This window comes from Hydra vulgaris, chromosome 13 (assembly GCF_038396675.1).
Source record: "Hydra vulgaris chromosome 13, alternate assembly HydraT2T_AEP".
NCBI classification, from domain to species: Eukaryota; Metazoa; Cnidaria; class Hydrozoa; order Anthoathecata; family Hydridae; genus Hydra; species Hydra vulgaris.
The window spans coordinates 41,576,364-41,600,000 of NC_088932.1; the positions used below are offsets into that span (position 1 = coordinate 41,576,364).

At 25.5% G+C, this 23,637-nt stretch overlaps 1 protein-coding gene across 9 annotated transcripts in view; it reads left to right on the forward strand.

Annotated features, from left to right (window-relative positions):
- The first annotated feature begins 5,042 nt into the window (after nt 1–5,042).
- The window catches only part of LOC100197277 (amyloid-beta A4 precursor protein-binding family A member 2), a 58,593-nt gene continuing 39,998 nt past the window's right edge, over nt 5,043–23,637 (forward strand). For 3 of the 9 annotated variants that reach the window (XM_065816546.1, XM_065816542.1, XM_065816548.1), the window contains exons 1-3: nt 5,043–5,138; nt 12,837–12,937; nt 13,987–14,688. In XM_065816546.1, the coding sequence (XP_065672618.1) occupies nt 12,850–12,937; nt 13,987–14,688 (790 nt within the window). In that variant the 5' untranslated portion in view covers nt 5,043–5,138; nt 12,837–12,849. Of the gene's footprint in view, nt 5,139–10,818; nt 10,968–11,727; nt 11,841–11,927; nt 11,949–12,836; nt 12,938–13,986; nt 14,689–23,637 lie in introns of those variants that run through there. The other 6 variants (XM_065816543.1, XM_065816549.1, XM_065816550.1 and 3 more) reach the window with 6 other exon arrangements.

Sequence of the window (23,637 nt, forward strand, 5' to 3'; positions counted from 1 at the left end):
AATCATAAATCTAAAGAAAATCTTTAATTTCCAAATAATTTTTTCAATTTAGCAGCAAACAAACTCAAACTTTGACATCGATTTTCTCAGTTTGCAAAAACATGGACTTAGAAACAAAATAATTCTAACGTCGCGTTATGACTCCATTATTTCATAAACCCTTGATATCATTTTTGTCCCGTATACCGTTTCGTAGAAACAAATGGCTTTGTAGATAACAAATAACTTCCAACTATTTTTCGCTTATAAAAACAGGGTTAGCAGTTCGGTTTTGAAAAGCTTTAAAAAGAAAATTTTTTAACCGTTTTTTTAATTCGTTTTCATACCTTGAGTTGAACTAACCTTATATAATTTTAGCTTTAATCATCATTTAAAAATAAAGTTAATAAAATTATTAATATTTATAACTTTATATTAGATAACAAATATTAGATTGTATTACAACCAAAAATAGCAAGTTAATCTGTAAAAATAACTAGATGTAGTAACTGGCTAATAAAAAAATCTGTGGTAGCTAAAAAACTGTGGTTATTTCGAATAACTGACTTATTGTGATTATTTTGAATAACTAGCACTCCTTCTGTATTATACGCGTACTAAAAAAGGTTAATTTCAAGTGGTTAATCCATTTTAACATAGCTTAAAGTTCTATTAACAGGTAGGTAGGGATTAACGGTTGTGCTCACTGTACACTGCTTCAGGCAAAAATAACACTTATAGCATTCTTTTTATGAATTGTGGACATTCCTTTTTCAATAGTGTACTAGCTTCCAATCATGGCAACAAAGTGAGTTGCTTGATTTAAACCACTTATTTTATTCATGTTTTACCCTCGAAAGGTATCGAATCTCGAATGTTTTCCTGCTTATAATTGATCTTTAGGTCTTCAGTTCATCAAAGTCAATACCATCGGCTTTATGAAGAGAAGAAAACAGGGAGTTTTACGCCAATGCTATATCTTGTTTTAACAGGGATATAACTGTGTAAGAGTTTATACATATTTAGCTAAAGACTGACTTGTACTTCCCCAAAAATCTTTCTGATTTTAAATGAGAACATAGAAGTTTCATTAGAGTTTAGCAGGCTATATATAACTTCAAACTTTATGTCTTCTAGTTCGCCTAGATCTTATTTCACTTAATTACATACTCTTATTCTTTTCCTCCCAATTCTGCAAGTATAAAGGTGTTGTCAAATTCAGTCTCGTCCCATAAATTTACCTGTTTCTTTAAAACACAAACCCCTGTGATTGTCTGTCGACAGTTGTATTTTCACAGGGAACACTCAACCTTGTAGTTTATCTTGGTTGTGCTTAAATATAAATTTGCTTATTGAACCACCAGTTAAAAAACAATTTCAGTATTGCTAATATTGAGCCAAGGTTGAGTAATTTTTGAGTCATTGTTAAGCTAATAGTGAGCCAATAATCTGAGCAACTTTCCAGTGGTTATAAGCCTGTTCATAGCAAAGCTTGGCAATGCGAAGTGTAATTGATAAAACCGTTTGTTTATTTTGCAGTTTGTTTTAAATCTTCAGCTGAAACTGGTACAGAATACTTTCGTATATATATATATATGTATATATATATATATATATATATATATATATATATATATATATATATATATTATATATATATATATATATATATATATATTTGTGAAAGCAAAAACACTAAATGAAAAAAAGATACCACTGCATTGTCTTGTGGTTTCTGTGTAAATGCGGAGGTCTGTGGAAACTTTCACATTTTGACAGAACACCCCTAGAAAGTTTTTTTTTGATGACACAAAAGGTTGCACACCAGGGTATCTTTGACAAAGATACCCTGGTGTGCACAAAGAGTGGATTCTTGTGCACAAAAATGTGGGATACAAGTCTAGTATAAAAGCTGATAGTCTACTTCGGTTCATAAATCTTGTGTTCTTTGAGAAACTCATTCGTACATAATTATCCACGAGACGTGTTACATATTTACATGTTAAATATTTCACATAGTAAAAGTTAGTGTTTTGCAATAATAAAAACATAACAAGGTTTAAGTAAAAAAATAAAAAATTTGTAAAAAATTTCTTAAAGATAAGACAGACAGATAATTCATTAATAATATAGGCTTGCAGATCGTAAATAAATGAAATCATACAAACCGATCATTAAAAATCATACATTACAAATCATTTTAACCGTTATAAATAATATATAAAAAGAATTTTAAAAGGTTTTAAAAGTACATTTGTATATTTTCAATTTCAAAAACTACTTCTTTCAACTTTTTTTTAAAAGATATATAATTAATATTTTTTTTAAATATGTAAAAGAAAAATCAGGATAGAGCGGGGCATATCGGTACAACAGAAGGAATAACTGGACAGATATACTAGAAGCCTTATATCTCAGCTAAAAATTTTTTTTTTTCGAAATTATTTTTTGATAAAACGTTTTAAATTATTGTGCTTTATTATTGTAAAAAAAAATTGATTTTAGAAATACCAAAATGCATTAAAAGTACCCAAAATGCATCAGTAAGTTTGCGAAAAACAAAATTAGCGCATTTTCTTAAGCGATACAACTACAAAAGATTTATCTTGAACTATTGCAAATTTGTTTTACTTATAAAAAAATTTTATATTTTTTAAACAGTATTTTTTTATCCTTTTTTAAAATCTGGGTTTTAAAAATATTTGGAATTGAACTTTTTAAATAGTATTAATTTCAGTAAAATAATTTTTGTGGGGCATATCGGGACAACAAGTTATTTATATAATTAAATATATCACAACCATTTCGAGGTTTTTTATAATAAAACACACAAAAAGTTTTATTTTTATTTTCAGCTGTTATTTCTTTTTTGTGGTGGGTGTAAGGGCGTGTTGTTTCTGTGGGAATGTTACTTTTTAGAGAGTTTAATGTCTATACATATTTAGACAATAGCCTTCATTGTTCATCATTTTTAAAGCCTTACAACTGACAAATAACTGCTGCTTTTTAACTGTCCCATTTTGCCCCACCCACTTGCAAAATGTAAAAGTTTTGCTAATCTAGAGTTTTGTTACTTTGGTTGTTGCAACTTAATTTTAGAGACTTTTTATATGTTTTTTCATTTTCTTACATCAATGAATTTAAGGAAATTTATAAAAAACAATTTATAAGAAACTCAAATTTCATTAAAAAAACTGTAAATGAATTATATTTTAGGCAACTTTCAACAAAATAAAAGGTAAAAAACGCAAATTTGAAAAAATTCAAAATAATGTTTCTTGATTAATTTTGGTTTAAACTCAAAAACCTTTCCATTATAGCTACATTACATTATTTTCATTCACTTCTACTAAAAGAATAAAAAAATAATTAAAATATCAAAAACGGGACACAATACTTAAAAAAATCACAAATTTTTACGAAATAAAAAACGGGTGTTGTGTTATAAAAATTGATAAAACTATTCTTAGTTGATCATTTTAGTTCATCTGAAATCTTAATGATTAAGGAACATACTCTAAAAATTTCAGCCAAAAAGCTTTTCTTAATCTCGAGATATCATGTTTTGAAGTTCAAAAAAAGAATAAAATTAAAAAGCTATGAAAATCATGACCAAAGTTTTGCGATCAATAGAAATTATTAGCAAAAAAATGAAACTGACCAATAAAAAAGTTTAAGTAAGGTAATATTAGTAAGTATTTTATGCAAAATGCATATATTTTCTGAAAGAATTATTAATTTCGAATCAAATGGTATATTAAAAAAAAATTAGAATTTTTTTTTTAAATTGAGTATTTTTTCTATATGAGCCACCTTAAGTGTCCCTATATGCCCCGCTCTACCGTATTTAAGACAATTTTGTTCCAAAGATATGATCGACGAAATGATATGCAAAACTGACTATGATTAGTTTTCGAAAAATGGTTGCATCAAAAAATCATTATTTTGCAGACCGTATTTATTTTTTTGTTTTATCATGAGTAATGAAAAGGAGACGAAAATTATTTTGTTTTACATTTGCACACAAAACAAAGAATATTATATACTTTAGGTTGGTATATTTTTAAAACATTCATTTATCTTAAGAAAGGCTTTGAATGAGTTCGTCGATCACACTATTTAACTAAAAGTGCTGTATGTTTCTCATAACGATGAAGAGGCTCTAGTTTACTTTTGTTAGTACTGCCCCACGCAATATTTGCATAGTTGATATGGCAGTGAATAAGTAAATAATACAGTTGCGTTAAAGTGCGTATGTTTAAATAGATTTTTGATTTGTATAATATTCCAACACTTTTTGAAACTTTGTTGCTTAAATTTTGGATATACTGTCTCCATGTAAGATTTTTATCAATATATATTCCTAAAAACTGTGTAGTTTTTCTGTGTAGTTGAATATTGTCAATGAGTATAGAAGGCGTTTCGTATAGCATTAATTTTTTTTGAAAAGTGAGTGAAATAGAGTCCAGTTAGTTTTGTCAATATTTACTGAAGGCTTATGAATAGAGTCCAGCTAGTTTTGTCAATTTTTACTGAAAGTTTGTTTACTTTAAACCAGTTAGAAATTTTTTTAAGTTCTAAGTTCATAATTTCAAATAATAAAGTAATGTTGTTGAGCAATAAAAATAAATTTGTTTCGTCGGCAAACACTGTTATCCATAGGCTTGAAGCTTTATGGAGATCATTGGCATATATTAGAAAAAGAAGAGGTCCGAGTTTAGAACCTTGTGGAGAGCCACAAGTAATGTTTAGGAATGTTTAATAATTCAATATCATATTAATTAACCAAATTAATATAATATTGAATATCATAATAATTTGGTTCTTTAACTGTGTTTTTTCAGTTGTTCTTAGACCATAGATCTCTGTTGATGTTTTTCCTATCATTTTATAATACATACAAAAATATAGTTAAAAATGTTTCCGTAGCAACACATAGCGTTAAAGATCAGAGTTAAAACAATCACATAATTTAATTATTATTTAAAACCACTTTTACCTCACACACGCCCATGATACGTCATTTACATACCTTTTATTATGATCATTTTTTATTCAATGTTAATTGTCAAAATTTTTATAAAATGGAAAGATTACAAATAAAGTTAACAAAGTAATATCTTTCGCTATCTTCGTCAAAATTCAGAAAAATCTAAAAGGTATTAATTAGTTAAACAAGTTTTCTTATCAAAGCGATCATCTTTGATTTATTTCAAATTGTAGGGGTAGATGTAGCATTTTTTGATGTTTGATATTTTCCGAGCATGGAGAAACATCCAAACATTTATATGTTTATATCTATATCAAATAAGGATGTATTGCAAAAAAGTTATGATGATTGGAGCCTGGTAACAAAAAGCTTGCCCCATACATGAGAGCAAGAAGTTGATAAAACTTTTTTTACTCTTCTTGTTTGAACTTATATTGATCGATAAATTTAAAATTTTATACAATGATCTCTTAACGCTAAAAAATTATGATTATATAACGCTTGAACTTCCCTCAATTTTTGGGGATTACAAATTTTGTCATAATTTTTGAAAGGTAAGAGATTATTATATGATATTTTAAACTTAAAATTATTATACTTTAAATATTTTAATTATTAGATAAAATAGACAGATAAAATAAATAAACGATAAAATTAGATGATAAATTTAATTGAGAATATTAAAAATAATATTTGATCAACTTGTTTCAATTACGCTTTGAGCTAATGTAGCTAAAAATCTCATAAATCAAAAAAAGCTATATCCGCACCTGAAATGTCTATATAACCAATCATATCAGAATAATAGAGTATATTATATGGTACATGATAGAGTATATAATATGGTAACACTTGACTTTAAATTATTATACGTATTGAAAACAAATACATTTCGCAAAAATTTTCCGCATTAATTGCTTCGTTTTATTACATTTACACCGCGAATTTTTGGTACTCAAGTACAACAATCAGCATTTTGGTAGTTAGTAGGTAGAAATCACTTGTAAAGTGATCCCTACCGTCAGGTTGGTGTAACTGCACCTTGATTCGTAACTCATTTTGAAATGGATTAATTTGGTGTTTAAAATTATTCACCAGGGGCCGTATTCTCATCTCTCCGTTAAGCTTAACGGAACGTTAGTCAAAAATTTCTTTTAAATTACATTAATAAAAAATTTATTTAAAATTATAATTTTTTAAACATAAATGTTTTATTTTGGTATAATTTTTATTTTAATGAATTTATATAAATTTTCGTCATTTCTTTACTTAGAAATATTGTAATAAAATTTCAGACAAAAGCTCCGTTAAGCTTAACGGAGAGATGAGAATACGGCCCCAGGGCTTAATCTTTTAGTGAGGTAATGCTTTATTTTGCACAGGCTTTTTTTTTCTTCAATTTTGCTTTTATGTCAGCGGGCATTAAACTTTGAATATTTCAATCGTTTAAAAATAGCGTTGTAACAATATCGTTAAAAAATTTTTTGCAGGAGCTTAATTATAAGATTTCTATCTCTTTACATAAAAATCTAAACAGCAAAGAAGCGTTATCTAACACTTTTAACTGAGCAAAATGTTTTAAAACATGAATCTAAAGTAGAAATCTGCCTAAAGACAGCAAACTTAAATGATTACCCAATTTTAAATTTACTTTATATTTTTATAGATTATTGTGATGTATTAAGAAACTTATAAATGTATGAAATTTCTATTTTATTGATTATGCAGATATATTTCCAATAAAAAATTTTTCTTACGGAAAAAGAGACGTCAGTTTTACCTGCAAAACTTAATGTACCACTTAAAGCTATATGTACTACATAGAGCTTTTTTTGTAAACAATATTACACTCCCGCAGAATTCAGCACCTAAATTAGTGTAAAATTACAAATAAGTTGTTATACTTTAGTTTCAATTAAAAATAGTAAAAATACTATAAAAATAATAAGATTATTATTTTTATTTATATTTCCATCTTTAATTTCAATTCATATAGTATTAATTCCTAATGTCAGATCCAGCAGTTCTTTAAGGTAATAGTTATTATAATAAAACATAAAGATGCCGACTTTTTTTTTGTACAACAAAATATCAATTTATTTTTGTGTTTTGTATTATACTTTTTAATGTTGTAAGAACCTCGTTGATGTATATACAGGAGTTACATTTCCTTTTGTTACCTCCTTTTGTTCCTACTCTTTATATTTAAATGATAGTTCTTTGCAGTTTTCTTTATAATTTTTTTCCAGTGACAATTGATTACGGCGGAGCGACTGATTATGTGCGAATTTCATGATAGCAAATCTGCTTAAGTGCGAAGTGACCTAAAGTAAAAACTGGTGTAAGTGCAAATCTGTATAAATGCAAAGCAGTTGCAAAAACTAACATAAGTATAAACTGGCATAGGTGCGAACTAACATAAATGCGCCGAAGGAATTTGCAAACATTGGCATAAGTGTGAAACAGTTTCAAAAACTGGCATAAGTACAAAGTTGCTTCACACTTATGCCAACTTATAAGCCAATTCTCACTTATGCCAATGATCGCAAATTCTTTTGACGCACTAATGCCAGTTTGCACTTATGCAGATTTGCACTAATGCCAGTGTGTGCAAGTATTTCGCGCTTGGGTCTTTAGGCGCGCCTATCCCAATTCGCACTTATGATATTTTGCACTTTTTGAACATTTTGTTTCGCACTTATGATATTTTGCCAGTTTTTGCAACTGTTTTGCACTTATGCCAATTTTTTTCTATCAGCTGATTAATTATACTTAAAGTATTGATTAAAAATGATTGATACAAAGTAACTAAATGTAGTTAATTAGTAGTAACTACGTTTACGTAGAATATTTTCTAAATAATTTTAGTAAAGGTTGTCAATTATTGTTCAATTATTTTAAATTAACTTTTATTTTCATATTTTATATTAAACAGTCAGGAAGCTTCGGAAACTAACAAAACGGTTTTATTTTCATAAAGTAACCACAGAAATAAGTTAAACAATATTTTTTCCCGTCTATTATTGGAAAAGAAAAAAATAACGAGTCAAGGTCAAAAAGATTGTTTTAAGTCAAAATTAATTTTTTTGAACAAATTATCTATTTTCTATTATAAAAGCATCCGAGGACTTCTCCATATGGTGGCTGTTTATTCTCACATAGCTTATAAATTGTTTTTTCTATCAAAAAAGCATTTTTTTTTTTTTAAATTTTGTTTGGACTTAATCTCTTAATTTAATTTTCTTTCCTGATAGTTAATTGCATTAAAAAATTAATAACTCTTTAACAAAATTTATAAAATCTATTGACAACTTATAAGGAACCATATTGTTAAATATTAAATATTTAACAATAGAAGATTATATTTATTAGTAAAGCATTTCTATAAATGTTTGTTTATTAATGTGCAAATAAAGCCTTTATTGGTTGGGATGTGTAAAAACGTATAAACAATTTTTTTTTTTAATGTATTTATGATACTCCGAGGTAATACAAATTTTAAATGCACACGAAAAAAAAAAAATTTATGTGCTGATTTTTATGAATGATTCCATTGATTACATAATATTTATTAATTTGCCAAAGAAAAATAAAAAGTATAAATGCTTAAAAACTTTAAAAGCGTTGTGCAAAAAAAGACCAATCGATTTTATTTTAGTTATTAAGGTGCTCTAAGAAGAACTTTTGATCTTACTACAGACCACCTACAAGTATCTAACAGGGAAGCTCACGCCATCGAAGAAAGCTCAGGCATTGAACCTCGAACCAATACAATTCTTTCAAAACTCCAAACAATACAATTTCTTTCAACACTATTCATTTTTTATTCTAGAAAATTTTGTTTGATATGATCTAATCTCAATTAAGGAAAACACTGCCAAAACATTTTAAACTAACAACGTCTTTTTATAGAATATATAGAAATTAAAGTTGAAAACACGGCAAAACACTCGATGTTATTGATATAACAATTATAATTATAAAATAGGAAAATACGAGTGTAAAATATATCAAACAGAACCAATGATTTAAATTAAAAAGTTCTTATATCACAATCGAAAAAATTTGAATCGTGGTTTTTTTTGGCGGGGCTAAATCAACTTGCAGAAAACCTTTTTTTCAAAACGCAATAAGTTTTTTAATCGATGTATTTATCGAAAATTAGCATGACGATAGACAAATGGCTAATATTGCGCATCTATTTTAACAACGAAAAAAAGAATAAAGTTTGACCCGAGTACAATAATTTTCCTGTAGTTGCTTTACCATGGAAACTAGGTTCTTTCACTAAAACTTGTGAAAAAATGACTTGAAAAATACGAATAAAATGCAGTCATTAGATAAAATAATAATTTAATTTGGAAACTACATTATACTGTTCTTAAGTGCTTAATGTTTTAGGTAAAACAAAAATTGCCACATTAGAATAGCGTTCATGAAATTAACATGAAATAAACATTTAAGAAAAAAGCCAATCTGATGTCAAAATTATGTTTAAAAGGCCATATAATATATTCAAGTGGGTTTCAAAGGGGTTCAATTTCAACCCCTTTAATCAATGACAACTCTTTCTTTTTGTTTATTATTTTTATATACAGATCAATTAATGATTCTTAAAAGTTTGTTAAACTTTACAATAGTTTTTAACCGTTGCAGTTTCAAAAAATTTATTGAAACTGCAACGGTTAAAAACCGTTGTAAAGTTTATTTTTATTTCATTATCAAGATCATTTGCAAATAGTTTGCCAAAGATAGAAAGATTGTACTGTCAATATCATTTACAAATAGTTTGCTAATCTATCCTCAAACAACATTTGTGATAAAAAATAATAAACAAAAAGAAACAGTTGTAGCAATAATAAGCTAATAATAGTATAATAAATCAAACAATTTAACAATTGAATATATATTTAATAGTTCACACAGCCGGAGAAAATTACAATCATACTTAAAAAAAATTTCGCAACCAACCAAGAGATAAAAACTATTATTGTATAAAATAATGATATAAATGGTTTAATAAATATAATAATTGTATTATCTGCGTTCATTATAAAAGCAAATTTAGGTAATATCTATATAAATATATCATCAACAGAAACTAATAAATGAAAAGTAAACAGAAAAGCTTTGAAATTTCAATAAAAAGAAAAAAACTCGTACATTTATACATAAATAAACTTTTCGACACAAAAATATAGGAATAACCATAGTTATTATTTCTATTTCTTATGACAATGAAATCACAAAAACAAAAAACTAAAACAGCACACACGCACGATTATAACAACAACAACAACAACAACAACAACAACAACAACAACAACAACAACAACAAAAGTTAAAAGTGTAAAGAGTTTAATGAATAAAAAGATTGAAATAAAAGAAGAAATCATTTTATAATAGTAATAAATCATAGTCCAGAATGTCCCGAAGAGATTTTAAAGGGAGGAGGTTGTGTGTGTGATGTGTCTGTTTTTTTTCGAGTAAGGCTTTTAAATTTTTTTTGCCGACTAAGATTTATAAGGGTCCCAACTGCCGGCTAATCAATTTCCAAGGGTGGCTAGAACTCCCCTTCGCCCCCCCCCCTTCTCCTCGGGACGGCCCTGATGATAACATTTATAGTTAATGAAATATAATAGCACAATTTTTCCGATTGGTTTGCAAAAGTGTTCAATATTTTTCACATTTTTTCCAATCAAGAGTATTTTCAAAAGCCCTTAAATCCAACACAGAATAAATCAATGACTAGACTTGACTAGACTTCATTAGAAAAAGGACAAACCGAATTTGCCAACCAATCAAAATCTTAGTCGTTGTGTTGTTTGTTTATTTGACGATGTTTTGTTATTGCCGCCGTTTTTGTCGTTTAAGAGAAAATTTTATAATATTATTTTGAGATTTCATTAAATTTTATTTATTCATTTATTTCTATCTATTGGTAATACATTTTATCATAGATTTTGGTTACAAAGATTTTATTTGTGAACATTTCCAGGTATTTAAGTATAGTAAATTTGTATTTAAAATAAAATAAAATTTAAACCACATATTTTTTTCATAAAATTTTTTCTAAGTGTTCACTTTTTTTATTTTATTTTATTGATAATATTTTTTTTAATAGAAGCTTATTTTTTGTTGTAACATCTGAAATCATTATATTTATAACATGTCATTATAAATGTTTTTTAAAAAATCGTATTATTTATTTACAATATTAGTTTTGGCTAAAGCGTTGTCTTAAAATTTAGCCCAAATCTATAAAAAAATTAAATAATTTTAGTTACATTTGAACATAGTAAAGCTTTTTAATTAAACAATATCAGTAATATTTGGACATACTAAATAATCTATATATTAAAATTTTTAAACATATTAAACCTTATAAATAAAATCTTAGTTTTTGTCTATGGCTGAAAAACTCATTATTTGCCTAATCTTCATGCTTCGTATAAAATACTGCTTTAATTTTCCTTATAAAATTTGCTTCGGGAAGCTAGAAACATTAAAAACAAACAAATGTTCTATTTATTTATATTTATATACTTAAAAGAGCCTAGTTTTAATTTATAACCAAACATTATTTTGTCTCAGGAGAGCTATTATAGCATTAAGTCTATAATATGAATGATGATATGTATTTTTATTTCAGCTCTAATAAAAGCAAATTATTTTGTAGACACGACAGTTTATCAATGAACTGGACTTTTACTGAGTCTTTAGGTTTTTTTTAGAGAATTATTTTTTTATGAATTTAGGTCCTAGAATGATAAGCAATAGTTGAGGACCCACATATTGACATTTGTTGAAAGTGTGGACTACAAATAATACAAGTACCTAATATGTTGTTGCATGAGTCTGGAGTTTTGAGGTTTACTTAATGTTGATTTCCAAATAATACTATTCTATTTCCTGAGTTGTTTTATTAGTCACAATCAACATAATAAACATGTTTAGTTAAGCTCAATACTGAAAAAAGGTAATCACTGATGATTTTATTTTTTACAGGATAGGCAGAGGGGAAACTTATATACAACCCTTATTACCCAGCTGGCATTTGGTCCTAAAAAGACATCTTTTGTACGTTCAAAAGACGTTTTTTGGGACCAAATGTTGGCTGTGTATCTATTATTTAGGAGTTAAAAATGTATTTAAAACAACATTGATAATACTAGTTTATAGTTTATACATGGCTAAAGTTATACAAATGTTTATACAAGCCTATTAAATAAGTAAGGGTTACAAAGTCGGTCAACTAAAATTTTCTGTTTTTCCCTTATGATTTTGCTTAAAGGTTTTTTACAAAACAGTAATAGGGTGTCTTTAGAAGGTTTTTAGGCAAATATAGATGCAATATTTTTATACTATCTTTAACTTTTACTCGACCAAGAGCCATAAGGCAGATGAGTATTTAATGTTAAAGTTTACTTTATGTGTCAGTGTGTACAAGATTACATGTTTGTTTTATACATTTTAATTTTTTCTATATATTTTATATATAGAAAAATAAGTAGTTAAAAACCAAGACAAAATAACATACATTTTGTCTTGGTTTTTAGTTTAAACTTATTTGTTTAAATTAAATAAACAAAGAAGTATATTGATAGTCAGAAAGAATTGGTTTTGAGTTTTTTTAAAATATAAGAAATATTATATAATAAAGTATAATATAGTAATGTTTTTATTATTTTTTTAAAGTTTAAAAAATTGGTAATATATATATATATATATATATATATATATATATATATATATATATATATATATATATATATATATATATATATATATATATCATATGGTTTAATAAAGTATTTACAATAATTTGGAGTTACAATAATAAAGTACTTATTTTTTAAAACCATAGCTTAGTTAATTAAATGAGCCAAAAACTTGCTACAAAATTTGCAAATGATGTCAACAAATCATTACTTTTTTCAGAAAGTGAAAGTGAACATGAATATACAGGTAAGTTTATTTAAATGATAGTTTTGCATAGTATGAATGTATCTCATCAGTGTTGTTTTTTAATCATTTTATAGTTTTCATCATTATGAAAACTACTTTAATCTTGCAAGTGCACTATATTAAATATACATGCCATAAGCAATCACTCTTTTATTGTTATAATTTCATCTTTTAGAGTAGAATCACATATTCCTCTGATGGATATTTCTGTTCCTTTAAGGTGGTGTATATGAATATGAAGCTTTACTTTATAATAACCCGAATACCATTTTCTTTTAATATTTAGCGATAAGCAATAATATTAAACGATTAGAAATTAAGGTTTTGGGTAGAAATAAAGATTTTTTTAATAAATAAAGATTTTGTTAAAAATAAAGATTGTTTACTGTCTCCTCCTTAATAATCAATATTTAAGAAAACTTACAACTTACAAAAACTTACAAATTTTATCTTTATAGCAAATCCAGGATTGTTTGATATTTGAGTTTCGTAACCTACTGGTAGTTTCTAAACTTAAAACTTTTGTTTGTTTATATTTATGTCATATAAGAATGTTTTGCCTAAAACTATGTTGATTAGAGCCTGAAAACAAAAATACCTTAAAAATTAGGCATCACTTATCTAAATGTGGGTTATTGTTTTTTCAAAAAAGTTGTAGTTCTAAATCCTAGAATAAATTTTCATCTAGTATTAAGAAATTATAATTATTATTTTGTAAAAATAATTTGACCCTACCCACACACCACTCCACCCTCCCTCCACAAACACATATTTTGGTTTGTGATGTCTAATGTATTCTTGTTTTCAAACTTATATTAGTGCAATTTTTGTCAAAACATTGATGACTTTATTTTTTTTTTAATTTTGTCTTTTTCAAAATAACTTTTCGGCAAATTTAGGAATACACTTATTTTAAATTATTCTTATAAAAATATTATGAATAAAGTTTAAGATAAAGGTTTTGGTACTTGAATCTTAATTTTTTTTATTATACTGTTTAAAAATATTTATAATTTAAAAGAACTTTATAATTTATTAATTTGCTTTAGATATTTTTGAAGATAATAGAACGGGTAAAATTCTTGCCAATGTATCTTTTGAAGATGGAGAATCTAAATCTGCTAGCGACGATGAAATTGTTGCTTACACTGGAGACATAGAAACTTATATAGGTTCTAATAACGAGGAGAGTGACTGTGATGTTCATAGTTTGCTTGATGAGCAGCTAATCGATTTTACATCAGAAGATACTGTACATGATAAAGTACATGAAACTGTCATAGATTCTGACCAGAATGATCAGGAATCTTCAAGTCCTGAATCTAATGAAATAAAAATTTCAGAAACTACTCTTAAGTTATTAGATATTAAAAGTGAAAAGAATTTGAGACCAGGTAAACCTGTACTTGTTAAATCAAACGAAAATTTAGTTATTTCAGATGCTATTGAACAATCTAAGAATGATCATAAACTAATATCAAAATTAGAAGATATTTCAAAAAAGAAATCTCTTGAAAGTTTTGATCCACTTTCAACCAAAAAACTAAATGAAAATTCCCCAAATAACAATTCCTCTAAAATTTCTGACAAGCAAAGTAATGTAACACGCTCTAGTAGAAAACGAACTCGGCATCGTATTTATTTGGATGATCCAGATATTCATCAACTAATTATTGAACAAGTTGATTTACTTCGGCGCAAAATTGCTGCCATAGAATCTAAACAAGTTTTGAAGTCCTCTACTTTTCATTGTAAGTGAAAAAATAAATTTTTGAGTTAACAAAATACTTTTATCTTTAAGTAGATTTAGTACTATCTAGAAATTGACAATACATAAGTAGTGTATTGCATGTATATGTATATATATATATATATATATATATATATATATATATATATATATATATATATATATATATATATATACATGCAATACACTATAATATATATATATATATATATATATATACATATATATATATATATATATATATATATATATATATATATATATATATATATATATATATATATATATATATATATATATATATATATATATATTTATATGTATATTTATAATAGCTGACTGAACCTGTAAAAATACCGGTTTTTGTAAGTCTCTTCCACATCGAGTTTTTCTATACTTTTTTCTTAAATATATATATAATACAGGTCATTACCAAACCTACCATTTCTATACTTATCACATTTTTATACCTACTGCTTATTTCAATATTTTTCAGTAAAATTTTTCATTCTGAAAAATTGCTTTAAAAGCAAAAATAATTAACATGCGCATCTTTTCCGCATATGTAGAGGTCATAAATGATTTATAATTAGGTTCATTTTTCTCCTATATGCATATCATTGATAGCTCAGTGGTTTAGTATGCTGTCGTCAGTGTCGGCCAGGGGGTTTAAGACCTCCTCTTGATGTAATAAATTTTGTAATTTTTGAAATCTTACTGATATATTTATAGCAAAAAAATAATAGTAAAAATGTTTTCTAATTGTTAAAATAAAATTTTAAATTTTTCTCATTTTATAGATATATATATAGATACGCAATTGCTCCATATACCGCCTGCAAACTCAACATATGTTAAAGACGTTTATACCTACAGGCTTTTGTACGTAACTCTATACAAATGGCTGAACTAAGAAGATCTTAGACCATTAAAAACTATAGACGTGGCCTAAGCTATAGAACACTAATCTATAAGTCAAGTCAAATAAAAAGGAATTTTTCTAAAAAATTTAAATAAAATCTTATTTTTAGTTTGTTTTTTTTTTCTAGTTTTTAGCCCCAAAGTGACGTCATATACGCAAAAAAAATTTGGCTTCAACGATTTACAAAAAAAAGCCGCAACTATCATTTTTAATGGTCTAAGAATAAGTTGACGTAGTTTTAGAAATCAGAAATTATCAAGAGAGGGGGAAATCTAAAATTGAAGTTTCAAATTTTCTACAAGGATGAGACAATATGTTTTGTGTTTTTTCAATCTTATCAATTTTTTTTAAATATACTAACATAAATATTCATTCAAAACAATTCAAAATATAATTCATAACAAAAAAGTTCAGGCAAAAAAGACTTATATATATATTTTTTTTATTAGAAAAGTTTTACATACTCTATTAAATGTAGTATGACTGGATTTTTGATATAATATGCATATAACATATATGTCCATATATTGTTTATATATAAACACAACTTTATTCCAATGCAATAAAGCTGCACTTAGTAAAAGATCCCACTTGAAAAGTGTTGATTAATTGCAATCGGTATAAGAGTTTATAAAATGGTTTGGTTTTCAATGACATACATAAATTCGATAATTCAGTGTTTTAATGCACGTTATCTGTGCCGTTTTGCAAGGGTTTAAATCTGCCTCTTAACACAATATATTTTCAATTTTTTTTAATCTGGGTGGATATATTTACAACAATAAAATAAATATAGTTAAAAAGACTTTTAATTGTTAAAATAAAATTTAAAGTTTTTTCTAGCTGTGGGCTTTTCTTTTTCTTTTTTCCTCCACTGCAGCACTGTAGTAGCACAACAGCACAGGAGTAGCAGGACTGTCTCATTAAGTTTTTTCTTTATTAAGTTTCAGATCATAATTTTTTAGACCATGTGCAGCTGATTAGGACTAATCAGCTGCAGATGGCATGTTGATTAATGAAAATTTTTTTATTATATGATAAATATAAGACTTTATAAAACGGAAATAAATGCAATAGATCAAAATTAAAGAGAGGTTGCCGCAATGCAACTTTCAAGTGAAAACGCTTGACGATTTTCTTCATCACAAGCCCTGCAACCTATATAAATATTTTTTGTTAATTCACCTCCTTTTAAAATATACCTTTTTGTACACCACTGATATATATATATATATATATATATATATATATATATATATATATATATATATATATATATATATATATATATATATATATATATATATATATATATATATATATATATATATATATATATATATATATATATATATATATATAGTTTGTTGTCTTTGGGAAGAGCAGAAGGAAAAAAGTGATTCTTACGCCAACACATACGTCACTTTTAATTACTTTTGACTTTTGTCCAACATTTTCGTGTTGGACGAAAGTCAAAACCATTAATTTAATTACAAATTAATTGTTATATAAAAAAACCACAAAAACGCAAATTTAATTGACCAGAATGTTTTTAAAAACATTTTGAATGTTTTTAAAACATTCTGAATGTTTTTAACAATATAAACAATGTTTTTATTTTTATTTTTTTTAATAAAATGTTTTTATTTTTATTTTTTTTAATAAAATGTTTTTATTTTTATTTTTTTTACTGTAAATCATGCGCGGAGTGTTGCTACATCAACTATCTTATAGCCTGACTCGCAAGGGAGTGCTGCTACATCGACTGACAAATAGCCTGACTCGCAAGGGAGTGCTGCTACATCGACTGAGGGTTTGGTTGGGGCAGGCAGTCTATCATTATTAAAAAAAAAAAATTCCGGTCTTGCATTTTAATTTTTACTTTTTGTCAACAAAATATGGAAAAAACTTTCGGACAACATCTACGGGTTGTATATATATATATATATATATATATATATATATATATATATATATATATATATATATATATATATATATATATATATATATATATATATATATATATATATATATATATATATATATATATATATATATATATATATATATATATATATATATATATATATATATATATATATATATATATATATATATATATATATATATATATATATATATAAATATATATATATATATATATATATATATATATATATATATATATAAATAAATATATATATATATATATATATATATATATATATATATATATATATATATATATATATATATATATATCAGTGGTGTACACTGGATTTTTAGATGTTTGAGTTTTGACACTTACAGGCATTGTGCAAACTCCAAACTTTTGTATATTTATGCTTATCAAAAAAGAATGTTTTGCAAAAAATTGGGGTTATTGGAGCTTGGGAACAAAAAAAAACCCTAAATTTTGGGCCCGCCCGGCCCTTAACTTGGGAGCAACAAGTTTATAAAACATTTTCTTTACTATTTTTATTTAAATTCATATTCATCAACAAGTTTCAAGTTTCATGCAATAATCTCTTAGTGTTCAGTTTTACAGCCCCCTCAAATTGAGGGGAGTTAAAACTTTATATGGTCATAGTTTTTGAAAAATAAGGCTTGTGATGAAGAAAATCGTCAAGCGTGTTATATCGAGCTCGTAAAATTAGAATATGTTTTCATCGAGCGTGATTATGTGCGCTCGAGATAACGTCGGCAAGCGCGATCATGAAAATTGCTGAAGGTGATGCTCATAAAAAGCTTTTTATTTTTTATATCTTTTTTTATTTGTTACATAATTCTTTCGTCAAAAAATGTTTGAATTAGTATCACACTCATGAAACTACTTCAACAAAGTAGATTTTTATACTTCCAAACTTCTTGTATATTGTCAGATCGCGATTTTATTTTTAACTATTCATGTTATAAAAAAATAATATCAAACAAAAACGCAACTTCTTATTGATTTAGTATTGAAGTATAATTTAGTGACTTAGTTTTGCTTCGTTGTTTTGATATATGTATTTTAAAATGTTACGCTGTAAACTTAATTAACGGTTAATGGTTTTTATATTTATTGATATTTTTTATTCAAAATATTTATTTTATTTTTTTCTAAAATTTCTTTTTTAAATTACATTTTTTTTATCTTAAAAAAATAACACAAGAATAATTTGAAATAATAATAAATAAGAATAATAACTTTCCATTTAATAAATGTTGACATCTTTACTTTGTTTCCTTTTCGAATGTCCTTGATTGCCAACATTCTAAACAACAGAATCGTTTCAAATTTGAGTTAAAATAAATAATAGTTAATAAAAAACCTATACTATGAACAAAAACTAATTTTAAAAATTACTTATTATTATTTATTTTATTATAAACGATATGTGGAATATTACAACCAATAAAGCAAATAAATCTTACTTGATATTTTCACAAGATTAAAAATACTCTGCAGTTTCAATTTTCTTATAATGGTATTTTAATTTTCTATTCTTATTTTATTTGCGCATTTTTGTATTCACGTTTCCACGTGAACATTCCATTATTGAAATTAGTGACTATTAACGACTTCAAACTGCTCATTCATTACGTTAGTGCAAAAGAGAACGACGTAGTGCTTTTTATATTTTATATTAGTGCTTTGATAATAGAATATTTTTAATAAAAGATCTTTTTTAAATATTTTATGAAAATAGAAAAATAATCCCGAACTATTGGATGAACGTTATTTTATACGCTCGTTATAAGCTGAACGAGCTTTGTTTATCGTGCATTGAACGTTTGAAAATACTGTTTACGGGCGCGTTTTACGAGCGGAGCGCGATCGCACTCGCTTCATCACAAGCCCTGGGTTGCATTTACATTTACATTTATATTTACATTTGCAATTACATTTACATATATAGGTTGCATTTAAATATATATATATATAGGTTGCATTATTTATTTTATACTATTGCTTTTTTATTTGTGTATGTATTGTTATTTTATTTGACATTTAAGTACACATGAATAAATAAAGATAAGATTTAATAAATATTTGTATTTAGACATTAAAAAAAAAAATATATTATTTTCTATTTTCCAAATATAAAAAAAAATCAGTTAGAATCTTTTTTATTTTTGTTTTAGTAAAACAAATTGTTTGTAAATGCAATTATGGGTCATCCATAAAGCACATCAACCTATATTTGTCAATTCTTAACGCCTTCCCTCCTGTCACAAATGATCATATATACCTGAGCCCCTCTCCCTCCTAAACTGTGATATTAGTTTTTTTATCAAAAATATTTTAAAAGATTTAAATGTAAATACTTTGCAGAATTTTAAAAGTTCAATCAAGGAAAATTAGGCAATACGCATAAACGTAAGAAGTGTAAGTAAAAACTTCGTCAAGCCAAAGATTTTCTTATTTAAACAACTCAAATAAGTATTAATAAAGTTGTAACACTAAAATAATTTTTTGAAGTTGCTCTTGGTCTGGCGTAAAAACTGTTTTCCATTAGATAACTTTCATAAATGTTATGAAAAACAACTCAGAAAGAGTGCCACCAGTTTTTCAAAATTTTCTTTGTAAATTATTTTTAATGAATGAGATCAATACTTTTGCAATTATTTTGTTACGTAACTCTAACTCTGAATAATAGATATAAAAAATTCACAAATAAATGTATCATCACTTACGTAACATCACTTGCATTACCGAGCGATAAATATCGCTCAGTAATGCAAGTGATGTTATGTAAGTTAAATATATAGAATCAAAAAAATGAGTTTATTTTCCTTAGCTGGTCATCTCTGATAAAATTTTATATATTTTTTAAATTGACATAGAATTCTTAACATCTTGTGAAAGTTTCTAATACAAATCGCTTTACTGATTTGTAGAAATGTAACAAATGTAAACACTGGAAGAAGAAATATGATTGTCAGTCAGTTACAAAGGGGTTTTACTGAAAAGAAACTGGAAGAACTATAATTTCTTTTCAGTAAAACTGTTTTTAGTTCATTGGTTGTCAACATAATGTTCTTGACTGAGTCTTGCACAGTAATGTATGAAGAACTTGGAGAAAACAGTATGTTGTCCAATGTGGAGTATATGTTTATTATGGAACTTGTAAAGAACTGCAAAAAGCTCAGGAAGGATTTCAAGAATGAGAAAGAAGTGATTACTGAAACAGGAGTATTTTTAAGTGAAATTTTTTTAAAGTGAAGTTTTAGAAAATACCTAAATTTAATAATACAAGATGGAATTACCCAGCAATATTAACTATTCCATAATTGTAGATTTATTGCTTACAGATGGGCAGACTCTTTGTTTACAGTCCAAAAATATATATATTGCGCTTTAATTAAGCTGAATACTACACAACATTTTTTCGATATATACATGATAATTCTTGTACTTGTAGAATTGTTATTTAAGTTTGTAATAAAGTTTGAATTAAGCAATTGTGATTTGCAAAATCCGGAAAAATATCTGTTTTTTAGTAACATTTTTCATAATGCTAATCCTTTTATACAGTCTGTTTTATATACAGAATATAAAGTAAAAGTGTATTTTGGATTCAGTGAAACATCCTTTAAAGTTCGGTATGCAAACCACTTAAAATCTTGTAATGCAATTAAATATAAGAATGATGCAGAGTCATCAAAAGAAGTATAGAAATTAAAAGAAAAAAACTTTACACCTTTTGTCAGATGGAAGATTGTTAAACAATGCGAATCATACAACCCAGCATCAAGAGTTTGTAACCTCTGTTTGAACAAAAATTTTAAATTTTGATGTATAAAGGAAATAACCTACTTAATACAAGGAGTGAAATAATCTCGAAGTGTAGGCACAAAAATAAGTTCCTTATTTCCTCATTTGATACCGAAGATCCTGGTTGGTTTTACATCAGGTTTACGTCATATTATACTTTCAAAACTTTTAAAATTTTGTTTCCATGGAGTCATTAGAACTCATGCCAACATAATTCTAATTGTAATTTTAACGTTAAATTTTTAATTTTGTAATATATGGCTGATGATTGCCATTAGGCATGAAACTTAAAGTTCCGAACAAAAATTTTTTCTTTTTTGTTTTTAATTATAAACCGCTCTGTTTTGAAATTTATATATAATCAAAATAAATTTCCTAAATATTGAGTACTTTTCAATGAACAAGAGTTTTGTATTATTTTAATACAACACTACATCAAAAGATATATATATATATATATATATATATATATATATATATATATATATATATATATATATATATATATATATATATATATATATATATATATATATATATATATATATATATATATATATATATATATATATATATATATATATATATATATATATATATATATATGTAAATATATATATATATATATATATATATATATATATATATATATATATATATATATATATAAAACTTATCTAACTTTTATCTTCAACATAATGATAAATAGTTAGATGTTTTTACTAATTTATTATTGTTCGGTTCTTTAAGAACATTGAGCACTCTGTTTGTAGAATACACTGACATAATTTATATATATAAATGTATATAAGTTTCAGCAGGATTGGTGAGCTATTGGCTGCACCTGCCTTCACACCTGTGTAAGTCAGTTTATTTTGATGTAAAAAAGCTTCCATAATTTATACATTTTAAAAAAAAAAAGTTAAATTTATATTTATTTGTTAGGTTAGGATACCTTTTAAATATGTAAGCAAAAAAAGTAAAAACTTAATTTAGCATATCTAAAATAAAAATGTATTTAACAAGTTATTATATTATTACACAATTGTCATGAAAAACAAAAAAAAACTTTAATCAATATGTTTTTGTAAGCTTCTTAGGTTATTGAAAATTTTTTGAATATTTGTTCTTTTTTTTTTATCTTATTTTTTAATAAGCTCCAAAAGATCAAATAACTTGTATCAATGATTTCATTGAAATGAAGTCTTTGTTCCCAACCAACCAACCAAGTTTCTGTAAATAAACAAATAGTTAAAATAAAAATAACTAAAAAATGTAGAATAATAATTTTAAAAGAATAATAACTTTTTCAATTCTTAGATTTAAATTTTCAATTAAAAACTTTTCAAAAATAAAATATAAAATTTAGTTTAACCTACGCAAATTGTAAAATTAAATGGACTAATTGAATGAACTTTTTAATTACTTTTTAAGATGCAACACAAGAGATTACATTTTTTACTTCATTAGTTAATGAACATACATTCAGCCCTTGAAATTATGAAAAAATATGATACTATCAGGTATAGGTCAGCGATTTTTTACTGGCCTCAAACACTTTTAGGTTGGCAGTTACGTCAACATTGTCATAATTCTGATTGTGTACATTTAACATGATTGTGTACATTTAACATGATTGTGTACATTTAACATGATTGTGTACATTTAACATGATTGTGTACATTTAACATGATTGTATACATTTAACATGATTGTGTACATTTAACATGATTGTGTATATTTAACATGGTTGTGTACATTTAACATGATTGTGTACATTTAACATGATTGTGTGCATTTAACATGATTTTGTACATTTCGTGTACATTTAACATGAGTCAATCAAAACTAAAATAATAGAATAAATAAAATTTATAAAAAACAAATATACAAAAAATTCATTAAATAAATAGAAAATTATCTAATAATTCGATTTATAATTATTTACATAAAAACAATACTTTCATTATTGAACTTATTTTATTTTGTAAACAAAAAATGGTATACATTAGTAATGTTAACAAAGAGTAAATTAAGTTTGAAGCGGAATCACGCACAGAACAGAAAAACTCAAATTTTAGTTACTAGATAAATAACTTTACTTCCTCGGAAAATATAAGTTTCACCGTAATATTTTTAAAAAAAAATAATGTTTTAAACATTAGTAAAGCTTTCCAGAAAGTTACAGGATTGTGCTATGTATCATAGAGTCACAGCAATCGTTTAAATGCAGTTCATGAATGATCACGCACAGAAGTTGCGAG